The 22,938-nt window shown below is 47.3% G+C and overlaps 1 protein-coding gene across 1 annotated transcript in view; it reads right to left on the bottom strand.

Moving 5' to 3' along the window:
• The window catches only part of LOC127000829 (protein Skeletor, isoforms B/C-like), a 159,059-nt gene that overhangs the window by 83,082 nt on the left and 53,039 nt on the right, over window positions 1-22,938 (bottom strand). The window contains exon 2 of the mRNA XM_050864894.1: window positions 7,804-7,818. Within this exon, the coding sequence (XP_050720851.1) occupies window positions 7,804-7,818 (15 nt within the window). The remainder of the gene's footprint in view (window positions 1-7,803; window positions 7,819-22,938) is intronic.

Below are 22,938 nucleotides of genomic sequence, written 5' to 3'. Positions count from 1 at the left end.
TTATGTATTTATTTTATTTTCCAATCCAGTCCATTCCAGTCCAATCCAGTCCATTCCATTCCATTCCAGGTCAATCCATTCCATTCCAGGCCAATCCAGTCCATTCCAGTGCATTCCAGTTCATTTCTCTTTCCTTTTTCCTTTTTAAAAACACCTATAGGATCCTTTTTCTTCCCATTTCTTATTATTACTAGTCTTTCTTACTTCTTACTCTTTCTCTTTCTTAATTTTACTCTTATTATTGCCCTCCATAATATATACCTCAGTTTACCCTAATACCCAACCTTTCTGCGTCATTTCTTCCCAGTCTCTCTTCTTGCCTTTAACACTCCTCCTCCCTTCTCTCCTTTCTTTCTCCCGTCCCATCCCTCCTCTCCCTCTCCCCTCCTCTCCCCACCTCCTTTTCTCCCCTCGCGGTGTTTCACTGGACCTCAACTAAATGACCATGAACATCGCTCTGGCCACGTGTCTTGTTATTTTTTGTGGGGGGAGAGGGACAAGGGAAGGGAGGGAAGGAGGGAGGGGTTCAGGGGAAGGGCCAGGAGGAGGGGAGCCTGGGAGGGAGGAGGGAGGGAGAACACATCATGTTTTGGCCCAGCGCCCCCTTTCTCCCTTCCCCCCCTGCCCCCTCCCACCCACCAGCTTCTAAACCACCACCCCATCCATCGTCCTCCCATCCATTCAACCTCGTGTCCCGACTCCTCCACTTTAGGCTTTTATTTCTATTATTAGTGATTGCTTTTTCTATTTCGACAGTCGCTGGTGGTGGTGGTGCTGCTGTCATCCTTACTGCAAAGACTACAATAACGACAGCAGCAACAATAACTACTACTACTACTACTACCATTACCCTACTGCTGATACTACTTCGACTACTGCTAAAAACGTAAATACAAACGCAAAAACAAACAATATTGCTACTATTACTACAGCTATTTTCTTATGCATCACGATTATCCTCCTCCTCCTCCTCCTCCTCCTCCTCTCCTTCTCCTCCCTGCACCCCCCCCCCCCTATGAGGCTGCCAATGATTCCCCCGGTTGGGTCTCGAACTGGTGGTGGCCGCGGCGTCTCCCCGGCCGTCCAGCGTCGTGGCCAAGGCAAGGCAAGGCATTCGGACGAGCTGGTTTTCGCGGCTCCCGTAAGGCACTATCGTAGGTTTCCAGCCGATTTGCTCTCTCTCTCTCTCTCTCTCTCTCTCTCTCTCTCTCTCTCTCTCTCTCTCTCTCTCTCTCTCTCTCTCTCTCTTCTCGTTTTTAGCAATGTGACCTTTTGAAAACAACTTTCTGTATGGGTTTTTTTTTTCAGGAAGCACACACACACACACACACACACACACACACACACATACACACACACGAACGAACGAACCACACTACTTTCGGTACATAATTTTGGGGTGAAATTTTACGTGGCCCGACCCTTCGCTCTCTCTCCCTCGCTCCCTCCCTCCCTCCCTCTTCCTTACCATCACCTCACCCTACTCTCACCCTCACCCTCACCCCGCCCCGCTGTCTTTCTCCCTTCCCGGCGTCCCCACCGACTCCATTTGGTCCAAGTGTCAAACTCTATCAGGCGTAACCAACTTGCATTCTTTAGGGTCAACTTCCGTGAAAATGAATAATGAAGTCGACCGTATGTCACTCCGGTAAAGAGACGAGGGAGGGAGGGAGAGAGGGAGGAGGGTGACGAGGGAGGGGAAGAGGCGAGGAATGAGAAATAGAGAGAGCGTGATGATACGACGGGAGGAGCAGACACCGTGATGAAAGAGGGGAGAGATAATGCGAGAGTGAGACATTTGGACGGAGGAAGGAAGGAAGGAAGACATGACGGTGGAGGAGACATGGACTGACGCTGTGAACTGGGCTGAAGGCAGAGGGAAGTACATGAATCAAACACTTGCACAGATAGAAAGACACAGGAAAAGGTAAGAAAATGACGAAGGAAGGAAAACGGGAAGGAGGAAAGGGGACATGGACTGGCACTTCGAACTGGGGTGAAGGAAGATTGGGTATAGAGAATTTAACACTTGCACATATACAGAAACCCAGAAACCAAGCAGAAACCGACGAAGACGAGGAAGGAATACACGAAGAGAAGAGGACATGGACTGGCATTTTGCTCTTGGATGAAGGAAGATTAAATATTGAGAATTTAACACTTGCACATATACAGAAACCCAGAAACCAAGCAGAAACCGATAAATACGAGGAAGGAAGACACGAAGAGCAGAGGACATGAACTGGCACTTTGAATTTGGGTGAAGGGAGATTGAGTATTGATTTAACACTTACACATATACAGAAACCCAGAAACCAAGTAGAGAACGACGAAAACGAGGAAGAAAGACACGAAGAGCAGAGGACATGAACTGACGCTGTGAAATGGGATGAAGGCAGATTGAGCATAGATAATTACACTTGTCCAAATATAGAACCCAGAAAAAAAGGAAGAAAACGATGAAGACAAATTAAACACTGAGACCAAAGAGGACAAGTTTGCATAAATATAAGAAAACGGAGAAGAAAACGACGAAGACACATATAAACACCGAGACCAAAAAGGACAAGCATGGATAAATAAATAAATGAAAAGAGAACAGCAAAGAAGAAAAAGACGAAGACAATATAAAGAGTAAAACCAAAGAAAACAAACTTGCATAAACATAAAAAAAAAAAACAGAAAAACGAAGAAAGAAGAAGACAAATCAAACACGAAAACACACAAGGACAAGATCAAGACAGAAAAATATGAAAAACTAAACAAAGAAAAAGAAATGAAAAACTGTACATCAAGAAAAAAGAAGAAAAAAAAAAAAGATAAACAGGAGCCCCGATGACAGCCCTTCCCTCCTCCCCCCTCCCCCCCTATACACCCCCAGCAGCACCCCGGCCCTCCCTCAACGCCCCCAGCGAGGACATCCGTGACCTGGGGGACCACTCAAAGGATGTCTGCAGGGGCGCCTTCTTCAGGGGCGCCGCAGACACCACAAAGACGAGGAGTTACGGCCCTTCCTCTCCTGACGCAGCGGAGAGAGAGAGAGAGACCTTAACCTTGGAGGGAGGAGGGGGGTTAAGGGGATGGCTGGCTGGTCGGGCCCGTGATTGCTACTTAAATTTGGTATTCATAGTCGACCATGAATATGTATGAGGGCAATATTGGGCGATTAACGAACGAGTTTTGGATTGTTTCGTTGCATATTCATCACTGAGAGGGGAAGGAAGGGCTGGGGCGCACGGCCGAGAGGGAAGGGGCAGGGGGGGGGAGGAGGGCGGGGACGATAAGGAAAGGTAAAAGGAGTTCGTAAGGGTAGAAAGACTTGTGGAAAACGGAAAACGTCACAGGAAAGTACGTTCGGCACTTGAGGAGGGGAAGTGAAGGAAAGGATGAAGAGAAGGAGGGAGGGGAGATGGATGAGGGAAAGAGAGCCTAACAGAAAGAGATGGAGGAAGGAAGGAGGGCTGTGGAGGAATGGAGGCCGGGGAGGGGGATAGGCGAGTAAGGAGGCCACTCAGCGCCCCGAGGGGAGGGCCGCAAGCTGGAGGGAATCACTTAGCGGCGGGTCAGCCGGGCACGGGACGCAGGCTCCTGCTGACGACCCGGCTTGCTGCACAGACTTGTCAAGGGGTTTCTTTTACGGCACGATACATTAGTGATCATTCGGACCATAATGGTAACTCGCGCGCAAACACACTTTTTTTTTATTGTAGTTCAAAATAATTTAAGTTGATCTTTTACTTCCTTTTCTATATCTACGTGTTTAGATCAACATTTTACTTACATTCCCCTCTGGAGACCCTTGGGGACCCCTCCGTAGGTTCACGCTTGGCAAAACTTTGGATCAAGGTAAGATTTGAACTGCATGTACAATTTGATCTCTTCAAAAAATAAGAGAAATACATTCCCTCCGCACCATTCGAAATGGCAGTGAAGATGATCACGGTAGTCAAACTGAAACTAATCTATCTAGATCTGAGGCATAATTTTAGAACTGTGGTCAATAAACGATCATTCTATATAGTTATTAATCTGCAAAAAATAGCGAAATGTTGCCAAATTCAAAATTGACAATCATTCTTTAATTCAAAGGAGTCTTATTTTTCCAGCAAAGCGTCGACAGGAAGGGTGTGTAAAGGCCGCCGAGATCAGCCTGCGTGACCCTCAGCTGTGACAACACATATGCCCGCCTGCTGAACACCCTGGAACACGCTGCAGAGCTGAATTGGCTTTATGTGTGTGTGGCTTTGAACTGCCTCCATTACTGTAAAAAAAAACTAAAAATAAAAATAAATAAGCAGGTGTAAGGAGTGCCGGTCGATAGCCTCGTCCAGCCACCAGCAGCCCCTTGTACAGTTGTGGCGGCGGCGGCGCATCGTCACCCCCCCCCCCCCACCCTGAGGCTGACGCACCACACAAAATTCACAGTGATCATAATCCTTCCATCTCGCATCCCCACGCCGCCCCCCACCTCCTCCCCTCCCCTCCGGCACCTCCCCCAACACGGTCTACAAAGTTAGATTTATCGAGTTTATTACAGTCCTTCCCCGCCCCGACCCTCGCCCCCGACCACCCCCTCCACGCCCCCTTCCACGCCCCGCCGTAGCCGTGACTGCCAGCGCGTGATATTAAGTCTGGTGGCGGTGGCTGCGGTGCCGTGTCTGGGCGTAGGGGATGGCGCGCTACAACGAGGACATCACAGCCTTCCAAATACCGAGACTAACGTACAGGCCAGCTTAAGAACGTCCTCCTCTGGTCCTCTGCCTCTGTCTCCTACTGCCCTTTCTAACTGTTTATCCTTTTTCTCCTGCCCTTTCTCTCCCTCTTTCTCTTCATGTCCTTTCCCTCTGCCTCTTTCTCTCTGCCTCTTTCTCCTCCTGCCCTTTCTCTCTCCCTCTTTCTCCTCCTGCCCTTTCTCTCTCCCTCTTTCTCTTCCTGTCCTTTCCCTCTGCCTCTTTCTCCTCCTGCCCTTTCTCTCTCCCTCTTTCTCCTCCTGCCCTTTCTCTCTGCCTCTTTCTCCTCCTGCCCTTTCTCTCTGCCTCTTTCTCCTCCTGCCCTTTCTCTGCCTCTTTCTCCTCCTGCCCTTTCTCTCTGCCTCTTTCTCCTCCTGCCCTTTCTCTCTGCCTCTTTCTCCTCCTGCCCTTTCTCTCTGCCTCTTTCTCTTCCTGCCCTTTCTCTCTGCCTCTTTCTCCTCCTGCCCTTTCCATTTCCCTCTTTCTCCTCCTGCCCTTTCTCTGCCTCTTTCTCTTCCTGTCCTTTCCCTCTGCCTCTTTCTCCTCCTGCCCTTTCTCTGCCTCTTTCTCCTCCTGCCCTTTCCATTTCCCTCTTTCTCCTCCTGCCCTTTCCATATCCCTCTTTCTCCTCCTGCCCTTTCTCTCTGCCTCTTTCTCCTCCTGCCCTTTCTCTGCCTCTTTCTCCTCCTGCCCTTTCTCTCTGCCTCTTTCTCTTCCTGTCCTTTCTCTCTGCCTCTTTCTCCTCCTGCCCTTTCTCTCTGCCTCTTTCTCCTCCTGCCCTTTCTCTCTGCCTCTTTCTCCTCCTGTCCTGTCTCTCTGCCACTTTCTCCTGCCCTTTCTCTGCCTCTTTCTCCTCCTGCCCTTTCTCTCTGCCTCTTTCTCCTCCTGTCCTTTCTCTCTGCCTCTTTCTCCTCCTGCCCTTTCTCTCTGCCTCTTTCTCCTCCTGCCCTTTCTCTCTGCCTCTTTCTCCTCCTGCCCTTTCTCTCTGCCTCTTTCTCCTCCTGCCCTTTCTCTGCCTCTTTCTCCTCCTGCCCTTCTCTCTGACTCTTCCTCCTCCCGCTCTTAATCTCTCCTTTTGTCTCCGGTTCTCCTGCCTTTTCTCTCTGTTTGCTCTCCTCCTCCCCTTTTTCTAGCGTGCCCTACAAGTCCAGTGAAGCTTGCCCTCTCCTCGACGCCCGGCTCACACACGCCTCGCTATATTGACCCTGCCGCCCTCGCTTCCTTTGTCGCGGCCTCTCCCTGGAAGACGATCGAGCAGGTCTGGGTCCCTCTCGTCGCCTCCACTACAAACGGCTATTGTTGAGCGGCCATCTGAACCATCATTGACTGTGTGGGCGGAGAATATTGACCACAACGAACCGATCGCTCCTCGCTCTGGGACTTCTAAGCGTTGCGGAGTCGTTGGTGTTTAGGGTGGAATGTTTGATTGGTTTTAGTGGGTAAGATAAAAGCTACACGAAGGACTTGAGTGATGTATAATTAGAAAGATCGATAGAGAGATGGAGTTAGATAGATATAAAGAGAGAGAGAGAGAGAGAGAGAGAGAGAGAGAGAGAGAGAGAGTTAGGTCATTCTATATATTGCATTAGCTTTGATAGGTGAGATAAAAACCATAGGAAGGGCTTAAGTGATATATAAATAGAAGGATCGATAGAGAAATGGAGTTAGATAGATATGAGGGGAGAGAGACACGAGAGAAATAGGTCAATCCATATATGGTGCAAGTGCGTCTGACGTGGGTGAAGGGGAAGAGTTGCATGTGTCGAGACTTCCTCCGAGGCTGCCGCAGAGACGTCTTGCCGCGGATAACTCCCCCGAGACGACCTCTAATCGGATAAAAGGTAGTCCCCCGCCCCCCTCCCTCCCTCCCTCTCTCCCTCCCCTCTACACAAGGTCACGGGCAGGGGCGTCTCACACTTGCCCCCTCCTCTCTCTCTCTCTCTCTCTCTCTCTCTCTCTCTCTCTCTCTCTCTCTCTCTCTCTCTCTCTCTCTCACACACACACACACACACACACACACACACACACACACACACACACACACACACACACACACACACACACACACACACACACAGAGGCCTCAAGGTTTCCACTCACAGCATTGTAGTGATCAAAATGCCGCTGGATCTTTAGAAATTCATTAATAAAGGTAATGATGCAATAGTTTCGGGTGCTGGCAATAGGCTATAGTGATGTTTTAGGCTATTTTCAGGTGGGAACTTAACATACTAACACGGTTGAGGTCACCATAAGCTGCGGACTTCACAACATGTACTATCTATCTAGCTATCTTTTTCCTTCCCAGTACCTCTTCCTCTTCCCCCTCACTTCCTTTCCTGTCCTCACTCAGTCACGCACCCCCTTACTCCCTCCCCCCCCTCGTTTCATCGTTACGTATGCTCAGCCCAGGCGTCTACACTTGGCATAACTCACCTGTGTCGCTTTCCATCACACATTTCCTTTACCTTTAACACACTCATGTTTTTTTTTTTTTTTTTTTTTTTTTTTTTTTTTACGTCTTGACCTATTGCGCCGGTAGGCTTCTTCCCGGTGGATCCTGATGGTCGGTCCAAGGCTTCTTCCCGGTGGGACCTGATGGTCGGCCCAGCCCGTTCTGGCGCAGGCGAGTGTTTATAGTGGCGCCATCTTGCATTGGCTCATGCTGCCCTCCCGGAGCTCATCTTTAATCATAGAATCTAGAGTCCGGGTTGATAGGTGGTCTTCTGGACAGCGTGTGGGTAGTTTTAAGCCACTCGGCGGCGGCTGAAAAATCCCATCTTGGTTGCACCGGTCGGGGATTGAGCTCGCGTTCTCCTGAACGCGGGGCCGTCTCGCTATCCGTTCAGCCACCGCCTCTGACTGACAACTTTTGAATGAGATATTAATATTTTTCCGTCTACAACTGCATCAAAGTGGAAAAGCCGTCACCATTCATAGGATAAGGAAAGGAAAGTGGACAGGTTTTGGGAAGGAAGTAAAGTAGCCCAAGATCCAGGGAAGCGCCACCAACCGGGGAAGAGAGACCTGGAGTGGCATTCTCCTTCGGCGCCTCCGTGGCCAGTGTACTCACCCCAGTGTCCGTGCCCTGAGGGGGAGAGACGGGCCGTTACCATCCAGCCTCAACAGCAACGGAAGGCAACAAACAGGCGGGCAGAGGGTGATGGAAAGATGATAGAGACCAGACACATAGACGAATGAGAAGCGACAGCAACGGGAGGTAACAGACAGGAGGGCAGAGGGTGATGGAAAGATGATAGGGACCAGTACAACGACACATAGACGAATGAGAAGCGACGAAACACGGATAAAGATCAACACAGCGAGAATGAGGAAATGAGAAGCAAGGAAAGGCGGATAAATACCAATATAACGAAATCTTATAAGGGAACGGGACGCAACAATATGGGCAAAGGTCAAGAGGAGACGCGAACACAAATCAGTAAGGCGATTGAATGATAAAGAAATAAGACAGCACCAGCAAACAATGATGAGGGAATAAGACAGCACCAGAAAACAAGCACACCAGAAAGCCATTGATGAGAATGTTAGTGTGAAACCAGAGCAAATTTCCCAACTACAACTCATACGAATAAACGACTTAGAATATAAAGACTAAGAATATGAAAGGAGAGGAACAAGAAATGAAAAAAAAAATGTTAGTAATTAAAATTAAAAGACGACAAGTAAAAAGAAAAATATCATTCCAAAAGTGAGGCAATAGTGAAGGTTACAGCGAGGAGGAAAGTGATTAAGGAAGATAAAGAAAACACAACACAAAGCAGAAATTAAGAGTGGAAGCAGTGTGGGTGCTAGACTAGACAATTGACTTCAAATGTGCTTCAAGGAGGACAGACGGGAGGGGAGTGGAAGAACTATGCACAGTGATGCTGACAGAATAGAGGGGGAGGAGAGTGGGAGTCCTAAGTGCAGTAGGAGCATAGAGGGAAGGCGAGTGGTAGGCTTATGCACAATGGGACAATAGAAGGCTAAGTGTAGGCTCTGTAGAGGGCGGCAGGGGAGAGTTCGAGGAGTGTAACAAGAACAACATCTACTACTACAGCTATTATTACATATACTACTACTACTACTACTACTACTACTACTACTACTACTACTACTGCCTATTATTATTATCATTATTATTATTATCATCATTATTATGAATATTATCATTATAAATACTACTATTGCGTATTATACATATTGAGATTCAGAAAACAATTCGTAAAATATACATGTGTGTGTGTGAGTGTGTGTGTGTGTGTGTGTGAGAGAGAGAGAGAGAGAGAGAGAGAGAGAGAGAGAGAGAGAGAGAGAGAGAGTAAAGCCAGGAGCGAAAACAAACAGGGAAAACATCACGACCGGGGTCCCAATATCAACAAAGACAAAACAACTACGAAAACATCATCACCACCACCACCATCACCACCACCACCACCACTACCACCCTACAACGAGAAACAGGTAAGTAAGCCATTACTCCACCTGTGTGTCAATCAATCAATCAATCCATCAATCAATCTCCCAAGTAGGTGTTCACTAAGCAAGGAAAATAACTATCAACCAAAACTATAAATAAATACGAAGGCAGTCCCAAATAAGCGCCCTTTTTACAATAAGAAGCGACAGTTTTCCTTAGTTTTCGTTCATTTGCTACCCTATCGTTCATATCTTAGGGCAGAACAATTTTGGGGGATAGAGAGATATACATTTTACGAACCGGTCTCTGAATATCAATGCGAAATAGTAGTAGAAGTAGAAAGATAATAATAGTAGAAATGCGAATAAAAGAAGGGAATAGAAAGAACGTGAACAGTAGAGATAGATATAGGGTGAGGGGAAGTGGGTGACGGGTATGGGTGAAGGGGTGAATGGGTGAGGGGAAGTGGATGGCAGGTATGGGTGAAGGGGTGAATGGGGAAGGGGAGGGGAAGTGGGTGAAGGGGTGAATGGGGAAGGTGGGGGGAAGTGGGTGGAAGGTATGGGTGAAGGGGTGAATGGGGAAGATGAGGGGAAGTGGGTGGCAGGTATGGGTGAAGGGGTGAATGGGGAAGATGAGGGGAAGTGGGTGGCAGGTATGGGTGAAGGGGTGAATGGGGAAGGTGGGGGGAAGTGGGTGGCAGGTATGGGTGAAGAGGTGAATGGGTGTATGGGTGATATGGGCAGCGTCGCGGTAAAGGGTTGGGCAGCAAAGGTTTCCGATCCCCTTCTTGTTTGCATAAATTACTCCCCGCTCCCCGTGTAATCCTCTCTTATGAGTTCTCGGCTACTCATCATGGAACTCTTTACCTTCATCTCTCCCCTCTTATATTTTTTTTTTTCCAACTCTCTCTCTCTCTCTCTCTCTCTCTCTCTCCCTTCCTCCCTCTATAGCTATCTATCTATCTATTTGTAAAAGAAAAATAGCGGGCTTTTTTTTTTTTTTTTGCTGTTTTTCATTATTGTTTTCTTTTTTTATGCCCTTTAACTGTCTCCATTGCTATTTGTCTATCTATCTATCTCTCTATCTATCTCTCTTCTTCTTTCCTCCTATTACTCGCTTTTTCCATTATTACAATATCTATCTCTCGATCTATTCCTCTCTCCCTCTAATGTTCATACTATTCCTTATTCCCCCGTTTCAATCGCTTCTCTATCATTCTCTCTCTCTCTCTCTCTCTCTCTCTCTCTCTCTCTCTCTCTCTCTCTCTCTCTCCCCAGGGGTACACGCTCCCCCGTAGGTACACATCAGCACTAACAGACTCTTACATTAAGGCGCCTCCGGGTAGACCATCACCATCATTACTCAGATATTGCAAAACCTCTCCCCTAACCCTTCCCCGTCGACCCCTTCCTCTTGAACCCCCCTCCCTAACCCTTAAACCCTCTTCTCCCCTCTCCCTTCCCCTTAATCCCCTTTTCCCTCTTCTTTCCTACTCTTTACCCTACACACATAAGGAGCTTCATGGTTAGAATCTGAGTTTGAATTCTAATTTCCGGAACAGGTTGGGGTGAGGGAAGGGAAGGCGAGGGGAAGGTGAGGGGTAGGTGACGGGGAGGTGAGGGGGAGGTGAGGGGGAGGTAAGGGGAGGGGAGGGGAAGGGAAATAAGGGCAAAGCGTGGGGTGATGGGGCGTTTGTTTATGTTCGAGAGGCTAAATGTTGTTGACTTCCTCTCAGCTCCCTGATTTATTGCCTCCGATACGTCCCCGGGCCCCCTGCTCTCTCTCTCTCTCTCTCTCTCTCTCTCTCTCTCTCTCTCTCTCTCTCTCTCTCTCTCTCTTGATGAATGGTGTACTTCGCGTGGATTTGTGTCATAAGCTGTATTTTTTCGTCGTTGTTTTTCCTTTTTGTTCCTCCTCCTCCTCCTCCTCCTTCTCCTCCTCCTCCTCCTCCTCAGTTTCGAATATCTCTAATTTCTTTTCTGTCAACAGCCTCTAGCTACAGTTTTGCGATTTTTTCTTTCTTTACTCTCCCCAAAAATCCTTTACGAAACACTAATCTCTCTCTCTCTCTCTCTCTCTCTCTCTCTCTCTCTCTCTCTCTCTCTCTCTCTCTCTCTCTCTCCCCCCCACACCCACACCCACACAAGCATACAGCCCACCCACACACACTTCCCCCCTTCCCCCCCACACATACCCTCTCCCCCAACAAATACATACCCCCTCCCCCCCACACCCTCTCCCCCCTTCCCCCACCCACGCACACCCACACACGCGCAGGTCTCCCGGGTAACGAGCGGGCGAGTTAACAAAGCTTCGGTAATGAAGTTATCCGCAACGGAGCAGTTTTAACCCAATAAATTACCCGCCAAGGAGATCAATAACTAATGCAATGACTCAGCAGTTCTCCTTCTTCGATGCCTCCGCCTCCTTCAGGATTATTTGTAGGAGAGGAAGGTGAGTCGACGTCTGGGAAAGGAAGGAAGGTGAAACTAGGAAAAAAATGAGGCTGGAATGAATAAAAGATTGAAAAAATGATGAATTACTAAAAAAAAAAACGAAACTGAAAAAAATAAAATTGTAAAACTGAAACTGAGAAAAATGAAAGAAATTAAACTGAAAAAATAAGACTGATTGAAATCCAAAAAAATAAAGAAAAGACGCTGATAAAGACGAAACTAAAAGAAGATAGATTTAGTGTGTGAACTGAAGAATGTCAAAGAAGAGGAAGGCAAGCCGGTGTCTGGGTGAGGGAGGGAGGCGAAAATGGGAAATACGAAGCTGGGAATAGGAAAATGAAAAATTGAATCTGAAAACAATACTGAAAGAAAATACACTGAATAAAAGGAGCTGAAAAGTGTCGTAGGAGAAGACAAACTGAACTAAAAAAATATGTCGAACTGTACTACAAAAAAAAAATGAAACTTAATAAATGGAAATGTAAAAAATGAAACTGAATAAAATGAAAATAAAAAAATTGACTGAAAAAAAAACTCGAACTGGACAAATGAAAAGAATTAAAAAAGAAAACTGCAAAAATACTAATAAAAATGAAAGAATGCGAAGGAAAACAAATGAAACTAAAAAAATGAAACAAAAAAAAATCAATTAATGAGGTGAATAAAGAGTTACAAGAGAGGAAGGTTAGTGATCGCCAGACTAAGTAAGGAAGGAGGGAAAGAGGGAGGGAAGGTCAGTAGGAGGGAGGGAGGGAGGGAGGGAAGATCAGGAGGATGGAGGGAGGGAGGGAAGGTCAGGGGGAAGGAGGGAGGGAGGGAAGGTCAGAAGGAGGGAAGGAGGGAGGGAAGGTCAGGGGGAAGGTGGGAGGGAAGGAAGGTCAGGGAGAAGGAGGGAGGGAAAGACGCACAGGAGGGAAGGTCAGGAATATAAAAATGGACTGAAAAATGACGATGCTGAAGAACAAAAAAGAAGAAAGTTTAGAGGACGTAATGAAATTTATGTGTGTGAGAGAGAGAGAGAGAGAGAGAGAGAGAGAGAGAGAGAGAGAGAGAGCACACACACACACACACACACACACACACACACACACACACACACACACACACACACACACACACACACACACACACACACACACACAAACACAGACGAACACAGACGAACACGAGGAAAGAAGTAAAGAATCACAGACAGTACGCGACAGACAGACAGACAGACAGACAGACACAGACAGACAGGGAGAGAGACTGATAAGAGACATCCCTCCACCTCACCCTTCTACTACTACTACTACTACTACTACCTTCCCCCTCCCCCACCCGTCTCCCCCTCTCCTCACCCCCCCCCCCCCCAACGCAATAAAGACCCTAGCCTGAAGGAGAGTCAACATGCAGCGGGCCCGTCTCTGTGTGTGTGTGTGTGTGTGTGTGTGTGTGTGTGTGTGTGTGTGTGTGTGTGTGTGTATGTCCCTTTCCTCATCCCTTCCTTTCCTCCCTCACCCATCACCTATCATCCCTCCCTCCCTCCCTCTCCCCCTCCTCCTCCTCCTCCTCCTCCTTCCCCCCTCCCTCTCTCCTTTTCTTCCCCATCAGTCGAAATTCCTCATCTAGGGAAGCTTGGGGAGGTAAAAAAAAGAGAGAGAGAGAGAGAGAGAGAGAGAGAGAGAGAGAGAGAGAGAGAGAGAGAGAGAGAGAGAGTCTTTAACTTTGTATTCTTAAAAGGGAGGTAGATGATTTGTAACCTTAAGAAAAAAAAATCGTAGTTTATTGTTTGCACACTGCCTCGAGTAAGGGGGGGGGGGTCATGTTTTCATCGCTGGCCTTCTTTTTGTGTGCCTGTTTGTCTGTCTGTGTCTGCCTGTGTCTGTCCGTCTGTCTGTCTGTCTGTCTCTATGTATGTATGTACGTATATATGTATGTATGTATATATGTATGTATGTCTGTATGTATGTATGTCTGTCTGTCCGTCTGCGCGTCTGTGTTTGCCTGCGTCTGTTACGAGGATATCTAAAAAAAACAGATTGGCAGATTGGCACCAAATTCACATATGTCTGTTCGTCTGTATCTGTCCTTTTTTTTTTTTTTTTTCAACGTGGGAGTCAGCTCAAGGGCAAGAAACAAAAAGGAACACAAAAAAGGTCCGCTAGATGCTGCTCCAACAACAACAACAACAACAAAATCAGTATAAAAAGCCAAAAGAGAGGTCAATATCGGGTGTCTATTTATCTGTTGCGAAGGTCTACAGAAACTGATTGACATAGTGGCACAAAATTCACATGAGAGCGTTCTTAGGTAAACACATAAAGCTAAATTAATGATGTGGAAAAATATTCAATCAAAGACCAACTGAGGTGGCGAATTAGGGATAAAATAATGACAGAGTGAGTGACTTCGGGCAGCCATTCTTGAAAGTCCCGTCTGTGCTGCGAGGGCGGACCATACCAGGAACACGAGGGCTTCCACTAATGCCCCGGCGCTTCCTGAGGGGGATGGGGGACGGAGGGGCGGACTCTCTCTGATGAAATCTGATAAAACCGAATGACTGAATGTTGGCGGCCATCTTCAAACTCGAATTTTGGTCAATACAGAGGGCGATACGTGTTGTTTGGAATACGATTTTTAATATGATAGTGATTTTTTATATATTTTGGGAGAGAGAGAGAGAGAGAGAGAGAGAGAGAGAGAGAGAGAGAGAGAAAACAGGCAGATACATTGATGGAGCGAAAGAGAAACACATATACGCATAAACTAACACAGGAAGACAAAGGAAAATGACTAGACGTACACAGACACAAAGATGCGAAGACAAAGGAAGACAGACAAAAAAAATTACACACACGAACACAGACGCGCCGACAGAGGAAGACACAGACAGGAACAGAGACACAGACAGGTAGATAATTACTTTGACCCACAGGTAAAGGAAGACACATATAGAAGACATTACCAGAAGACACATAAGGAATACAGAAACAAAAGACACATACAGAATACAGATACAGAAGACACATAAAGAATACAGAAACAAAAGACACATACAGAATACAGATACAGAAGACACATAAAGAATACATTACCAGAAGACACATAAAGAATACATTACCAGAAGACACAAAAAGAATACAGAAACAAAAGACACAAAGAAGACAGAAACAAACAGGTAGACGGATAGACGGAGGGTGACACAGACAGAGACAGAGACAGAGACAGAGATCAGCAAAATGGAGTCGGCGGTGAGCAGCGGACGTGATGCAGGTCCCGTGTGTGGCTGGGTTAAAGGTGACTCGCCAGCAGCACCGCCGCCGCCGCCACCACCGCCACAGCTACCATCGCCGCCGCCACCACCATCACCACCACAACTGTTACTAGCGATGTTACTATTACCAACGCACTGCTACGATTCCTCTTCCTCCTCCTCCTCTTCCTCTTCCACGATCTTCTTCACTTTCCCTACTTTTCTTCTTCTTCCTCTTTCTCTTCGTCTTCCTCCTCCTCCTCCTCCATCACCACCACAACTGTTACTAGCGATGTTACTATTACCAACGCACTGCTACTCTTCCTCTTCCTCCTCCTCCTCTTCCTCTTCCACGATCTTCTTCAGTTTTCCTTCTTTTCTTCTTCTTCCTCTTTCTCTTCCTCCTCCTCCTCCTCCATCACCACCACAACTGTTACTAGCAATGTTACTATTACCATCGCACTTCTACTATATTCCTCCTCCTCCTCCTCCTCCTCCTCCTCCTCCTCTTCCTCCCCCACGATCTTCTTCACTTTCCCTACTTTTCTTCTTCCTCTAGGTCTTCCTTTCCTCCTCCTCTTCGTCCTCCTCCAAAACAATACTCCCACAGAAGGTGATCAACGCAAAGATAGTCTAGACAGATAATCACAAAGCACACATCATCATTATATATCATTATCTAATACATCACTTCTGGGAGGAAAGGAACTATAGTGTCTGCCGGTACGACGGGACAGAGGAGGCACTGTGCTGAAAAGGAAAGGGGGGAGAAGAGTGATGCGAGGGAAGGGGAGTAAAAGGAGTAATGGAGATGGTAAGAAAAAGGAAGGGAGGGGAGGAGGTTGTAGATATATGGGAAGGGGAGTAAAAGGAGTGATAGGGAGTGCCAGAAAAATGAAGGGGTGAAGTCTATGGTAAGGGAAGGGGAGTGAAGGAGTAATGGAGATGGTCAGCAAAAGGAAGGGGAGGAGGTTGAAGATGTAAAGGATGGGGAGTAAAAGGAGTAATGGAGATGGTCAGCAAAAGGAAGGGGAGGAGGTTGAAGATGTAAAGGATGGGGAGTAAAAGGAGTGATGAGGAGGGACGGAAAAAAAGGGAGGGACCGAGGTAGACGGTAAGGGAGTGACAGGAGTAATGGAGGGGGGGGCAGAAAAAGGAAGGGAGGGGAGGAGATTGTAGATGTTAAGGAAGAGGAGTAAATGGAGTGATGGAGAGGGACAGAAAAAAAGGGAGGGACGGAGGTAGACGGTAAGGGAGTGACAGGAGTAATGGAGGGGGGGGCAGAAAAAGGAAGAAAGGGGAGGAGGTAGATGTAATGTAAAAGAAGAGGGAGTAAAAGGAGTGATGGGCAGGGTCAGGCAGGCAGCAGGCTCCTCACCATCACATAAATTACTTAACATTGATTCACTGTCGATTGTCACTATTTTAGGGCACAAGATATTCTCTCTCTCTCTCTCTCTCTCTCTCTCTCTCTCTCATAACAACATTCAAACGTTATCTTAAGTATCTATCTCTACATAAACTTCCTTCCTATTCAGTTTATTGCAATGACAGAATCCCAGACACGCCACAAATACGATCCACGACCACTAGGAACGGGAACGAATCAAACTACAAAGGCCACGATCTCAATGTGGGTTGGGTACACTGAACGCTTATGCAACCCACCCAGCTTCTATGTTTCCTTGCTGAGGTCAGAATTGGTTAGGTTGGATTCAGTTAGATTAGGATGAGGATTAGGATTGACGACTCTTTTGGCAACTCTTTACTTTCATCTTTTATAGGAGCAGCGATTAGCGGGTTTTTTTCTACATTTTTTTTCTTTGTTGCCTTGAGCTGCTTTCTTTCCTGTAAAAAAAAAAAAAATAAATAAAAAGTGGTCACGAAGGAAACAAACAAAAAAGGCAACACAAAAGGTCCACAACAAAGAACCTTAAAAAGAAATTATATGATAGACTCGTAGCAAAGCCTTGTCGTACGCCTATAAATCAGGAGAGTCGGAATAGGATGGAGCGCTTTGGGTAAACATCGTAAAATCATAAACAGCACCCCGCCACTCTGCCAGGGGAAAAAAGGTGTGAAATCAGTGTATCCCGCCGGTCCTAACACACGGCTCAGAATCTTGGCACCTCACAAAAGACTTAGAGAGGAAACTAAGAAACCCACAAAGATGAACGGAGAGAAAAAAATGCTGGGTATAAAATAAAAGTGAACATTTTGAACTAAAGAAAATGAGGTAGAATAAATTAAAAGCGAACATTATGGATTAGAGAAAAGAAGGTAGAGAATATTTTACCGACGATTAAGAATAAGAAATGGATTTGAGTAGGTCATGTCACGCGTAGAATTAGCAACAGATGGAGACATAATGTTTTAACTGAGAAATAGAAACTGGACAGGCTACATCATGCTTAAAATTAATAACAGATGCACAACCAGAACAAGAAAATGACAACCCATGAACCGTAGAAGTCATGGGAGAAAGAGAACCAGGTGGAGATTAAGTTAGACTCTTAGAGCATTCACCTGAGCAGAATGAAGTATCTGGACACCTCTCCTCCCGAAATTGACCTCTCTTTGGATTCTTTTTAGGACCAGCGAGTAGCGGGCTATTTTTATTATTATTGTTTCCTTTTTTTGTGTGTGCCCTTGTGCTGTCCCCTTTGTTGTAAAAAAAAAAAAAAAAAAAAAAACTAACATCAAACAGAGAGGAGGAGAACGTTCAGAAAGGCCTTCGTTGTGTAGTGTGTTAGCAATGGCTGGAAAGGATGACTAAGGCAACAGGACTGGACTGAACTGGACTGAACTGGACTGAACTGAACTGAACTGGACTGAACTGAACTGAACTGAGCTGGACTGGACTGGACTGAACTGGGATGAGTGGCCGGGCAATCCTAGCGAGGGTCAACAGTGTGCCAATACGGATATCCTAGTCAGCCTCGCGTCCCCGGGGAAGGATACGCACACACAGCAGGATCAAAGGATGGAGGAGGAGGAGGAGGCGGCGGAGCTGAGCACGGAGGCAAGGCGCAAGGGAGAGAGGGCGTCCAGGACATTATTATTATCATTTGTGTAGTTTCTTTTTTGGGGGGATGATACGCTTTGTGTGTGTGTGTGTGTGTGTGTGTGTGTGTGTTTTGTGTGTGTTTCTGTCTGTTCTCTCTCTCTCTCTCTCTCTCTCTCTCTCTCAATCCTCTCCCCTACGGCCTCCACGAAATCCTGATATATTGATTTATCGACAGGAGGCGAGGCGGTGATAGCGTCCAGCGATACCAGGGGTGGCCTCTGGGGGTGGGGGGGGCAGAGGGAAGGCAGGGGGAGGACAGGGAGGTAGGGGGAGGGGAGTGTAGGCGTTAGGCGGTGAAAGGGTGGTGGTGAAAGTAGTAGTAGTAGTAGTAGTAGTAGTAGTAGTAGTAATAGTAGTAGTAGTAGTAGTAGTAGTAGTAGTAGTAGTAGTAATAGTAGTAGTAGTAGTAACACCTGTAATAATGATAGTAGTAAAAGCTCCCCCGTAGAGGCAGATAAGCGTTGTGTGCGGGGGCGGCAGAACAGGTGGGGGGAAGATGAACAATGGAGGGGGGGGGGGGGCTTAACAGGGGGAAGGTTTGAGGTTGAACATGGCTGGTAAGTTAAAAGGAGTGTGTGTGGGTGTGGGTGTGGGTGTGTGGGGGGGGGGAGGAGGTTGAATACGGGATTGGGAGTTGGGGAGGCAGAACAGAAAGGTGAAATGACAGGTGGGGAGGCAGAACGAGGAGGAAGGCGGAACAGGGGGGGGGTGGGGGGGACTGAAAAAGGAGGGGGATTACCGGGGAAGGGGAGAGGGTATGAGAGACCGTCCTACGTAAGAAAGGCCGCCCACACAGACCCAGAGGCTTCGGTGTAACGCCTCCGCTCTGCTGCTCCAAACGTTAATATCTTCCCCGCTTTGATGTCCGTCTACCTCGATTTTATACTGCGTTGATTTTTCTTCTTTAGACAACACTTACATAACGAGGCCGCCACGTCTAAGGCTGGGCAATTATGAAAGAAAAAGACGTGTAGAAAAGAAAAAAAATCTCACTACTTTTGTTTTTTTTCCATAGGCCGAACTTACATAACGAGGCCTCCTTCTCCCTCTCCTCCTCCTCCTCCACCTCCCTATTATCCTCATTTTACTTCCTCCTCCTCCTCCTCCTCCTCCTCCTCCACCTCCCTATTATCCTCATTTTACTTCCTCCTCCTCCTCCTCCTCCTCCTCTTCCTTCTCCTCCTCCCATCTAGGTCTAGGTCTGGTCAATTAATAAAAAAGGGAGATGAAAGGGTAAAAAAACTTATCACGGTACTTTTACAGGATCGGGACTTTCTTTTGTGTGAGGTGAACGTAAAGGTGAGGTCCGTCTGAGTGGCCTTTGTCTGTGTGGTGGATGAGGTTCCTTTAGTCTGAGTTACGTGGTTACCTCATCTTCCTTTCTCTGTGGTATACTCCCAGGTACCCTCTTCTTCGCCTCCCTCATCTTCCTTTCTCTGTGGTATTCTCCCAGGTACTCTCTTCTTCGTCTCCCTCATCTTCCTTTCTCTGTGGTATACTCCCTGGTACCCTTTTCTTCGCCTCCATCATCTTCCTTTCTCTGTGGTATTCTCCCTAGTACTCTCTTCTTCGCCTCCCTCGTTTCCCTTCTCTGTGATATTCTCCCTGGTACCCTCTTCTTCGCCTCCCTCATCTTCCTTTCTCTGTGGTATTCTCCCTAGTACTCTCTTCTTCGCCTCCCTCGTTTCCCTTCTCTGTGATATTCTCTCTGGTACCCTCTTCTTCGCCTCCCTCATCTTCCTTTCTCTGTGGTATTCTCCCTAGTACTCTCTTCTTCGCCTCCCTCGTTTCCCTTCTCTGTGATATTCTCCCTGGTACCCTCTTCTTCGCCTCCCTCATCTTCCTTTCTCTGTGGTATTCTCCCTAGTACTCTCTTCTTCGCCTCCCTCATCTTCCCTTCTCTGTGGTATTCTCCCAGGTACTCTCTTCTTCGCCTCCCTCATCTTCCTTTCTCTGTGGTATACTCCCAGGTACCCTCTTCTTCGCCTCCCTCATTTCCCTTCTCTGTGGTATACTCCCAGGTACCCTCTTCTTCGCCTCCCTCATTTCCCTTCTCCGTGGTATTCTCCCAGGTACCCTCTTCTTCGCCTCCCTCATTTCCCTTCTCTGTGGTATTCTCCCAGGTACTCTCTTCTTCGCCTCCCTCGTTTCCCTTCTCCATGGTATTCTCCCAGGTACTCTCTTCTTCGCCTCCCTCATTTCCTTTCTCCGTGGTATACTCCCAGATACCCTCTTCTTCGCCTCCCTCATTTCCCTTCTCTGTGGTATACTCCCAGGTACTCACTTCTTCGTCTCCCTCATTTCCCATCTCTGTGGTATACTCCCAGGTACCCTCTTCTTCGCCTCCCTCGTTTCCCTTCTCCGTGGTATTCTCCCAGGTACCCTCTTCTTCGCCTCCCTTATCTTCCCTTCTCTGTGGTATTCTCCCAGGTACCCTCTTCTTCGCATCCCTCATTTCCTTTCTCCAGGTTTCCCCAGGTATCTTCTTCGCCTCCCTCATTTCTATGCTCCGTGTCTCGCCAGGTACTCTCTTCTTCGCCTCCCTCATTTCTATTCTCCGTGTCTCGCCAGGTACTCTCTTCTTCGCCTCCCTCCTTTCTATTCTCCGTGTCTCGCCAGGTACTCTCTTCTTCGCCTCCCTCATTTCTATTCTCCGTGTCTCGCCAGGTACTCTCTTCTTCGCCTCCCTCATTTCTCTTTTCCAGGTTTCCACAGGCACTATCTTTTTCGCCTCCCTTATTTCCTTTCTCCGTGTTTCCCCTGATGCCCTTTTTATCGCCTGCTTCATTTCCCTTCTCCAGGATTCCCTCAATGCTCGTTTTTCCATTACCAGCAAGAGACGGTGACCAGAGAGAGGGGGAGAGTCCAAGCATTGAGTGCCAAGAGTTGTTTTTATCCTATAGTGTGTGGGGGGGGGGTGGGGGGGGGTGAGTGTTTGTGTGTGTGCAAGTTAACGGGAACATCATACACGCCAGCACAGATAAAGGAAGTGAAGGAAACAAAACATCGCCACTAAGGAAGCAGTGGAATGGATGTTGTTGTTGTTGTTATGATGGTTGTTTTCGTGATTGCAAAGGACCTCTTGAAGCCCACACTCGCATCCGGGTTGATGTGTCACCTTCACCTGTCCCTCTCAACTCACTGGCGGCTTATTAGCTTCTTATCTCTCGGGTTTAGAGTTCGAGTTCAATTTCCGGTGAGAGCGATCTGAGAGCCTCCATTCAAGCCTTCATCGCCGAGACTCAAGGATCGTCGGTGTACACGTTTTCGTCTCTCCTGCGAGTCGCCAAGGAAACGGAGGTCGAGACGGCGGGAAGGTAAACGCCTCAAAGACCTTATTACGTAACAAACACGGAAGTCATGGCGGATCCGATTGATAATATATGTCGCGGCAGGTCACTCTTTTTCTAGATTCCCACGCAGATGTCCTAGAAAAGATAAATGGATGGATTGATGGACAGAGACAGCAAGAGATGAGGAAGTGAAATGCTAATATAGAGAACGAATAAAAGAATAATGCGAAGAGGACTATATGGGAAGAATGAACCGGTGAAGGGAGAGAGAGAGAGAGAGGGAGAGAGAGAGAAGGGAAAAAAGTGAAATGGTAATGGAAAAAGAATAAGGAAAAGAGGGAAAGAAAGAAGAATAAAATTAGCAATAAGGGTAAAGGGAAAGAGAGGATGAAAATTAATTAAGCAAAGAGAGAGAAAAAGGAAGGAAGGAAGAAAGAAAGAAAGAAAGGAAGGAAGGAAGGAAGGAAGGGGAGAGAGGGAGAGAGAGAGAGAGAGAGAGAGAGAGAGAGAGAGAGAGAGAGTTCACCAATCAGGAAAGAAACACCTCCCGGGTCTGTGTTGGTCATTTTTAACCTCCTTTGTCAGCCCGCCAAATGACCACCGAGCCCTCCCTTCCCCTCTTCCTCCTCCTCCCTCTTCTTCTCTTTCTTCTCTCCCTTCCTCCTCCTTCTCCTGCTTCCTGCCTTTTGCCTTTCCCACTCTTCCTTAACCTCCTTCTGTTCTTTTTTCCTAACTTTTTCTCTTCTTCATTTTCTCCTCTCTTTCTCTCCTCCTTCTCCCTCTTCGTATCTTCTGCCTGTTTCTCTTCTTCATTTTCCTCCTTTCTCTTCTCTTTCTTATCTCCCGTTCTCTTCTTTTTCCCCTCTCCCTTTCTTCTACATTTCTCACACCTCCTCCTCCTCCCTGTTCTTTCCTTTCTTCTCTCCCTTCCTCCTTCTCCCTCTTTCTCTCTTCTACTTTTTACACACTTCCTTCTCTTTCTCTCTCTCTACCTTTTTGCATTTCACTTCTTCCAATTCTACCTCCCCCTCTTTCTCCTTCTACACCTTATTCTCCTCTTTCTCTTCTTCCCCTTCCTTTCGTACATCCAATTTCATACATACATACATACATACATACATACAAAAAAGGAGTGAAAAAAAAGGAAAATAATCACACACAAAAAGGAAAAATAGATGAATAACGGCCGTCGATTAGGAGGGAGAGAAAAAAAAAGGAAGAGGAAGGGGGAAGGGAGGAAAGGGAAGGGAAGCGAGTTGAAAGGACGGGAAGGAAAAGGAAGAAAAAGAAAGAAAAAGGAACAGGAAAGATAAGGGAGAGAGAATGAGAGGGAGGGAGGAAGGAGTAAAAGCCATGAGGAAGAGGAGGAGGGAGGAAAAATGAAGGGAGGGAGGAAAGGGAGAGAGGAAGGGAGGAAGGAAAGGGAGGTAGTGACTGACGTGACAATGATTAGCCTCGTTAGTCCATTCTCGGAGGAGGAGGAAGAGGAGGAGGAGGAGGAGGAGGAGGAGGAGGAGGAGGAGGAGGAGGAGGAGGGGGGGGGAGACAGAAAAAGAGAGAGGGTGAGAAGATAAGGGAGGGAACTGATCACTAGGAGGAGGAGGAGGAGGAGGAGGAGGAGGAGGAGGAGGAGGAGGAGGAGGAGAAGAGAAAAAAAAAGGAGAGGGAGGAGCTGAGATTGGAAGGGTGTCACCGAGGCCATGATGAGAGAGAGAGAGAGAGAGAGAGAGA

Source organism: Eriocheir sinensis, chromosome 2 (assembly GCF_024679095.1).
Source record: "Eriocheir sinensis breed Jianghai 21 chromosome 2, ASM2467909v1, whole genome shotgun sequence".
NCBI lineage: Eukaryota > Metazoa > Arthropoda > Malacostraca > Decapoda > Varunidae > Eriocheir > Eriocheir sinensis.
The sequence above is the reverse complement of the archived record's forward strand: the minus strand, read 5'-3'. Positions and strand labels throughout refer to the sequence as shown.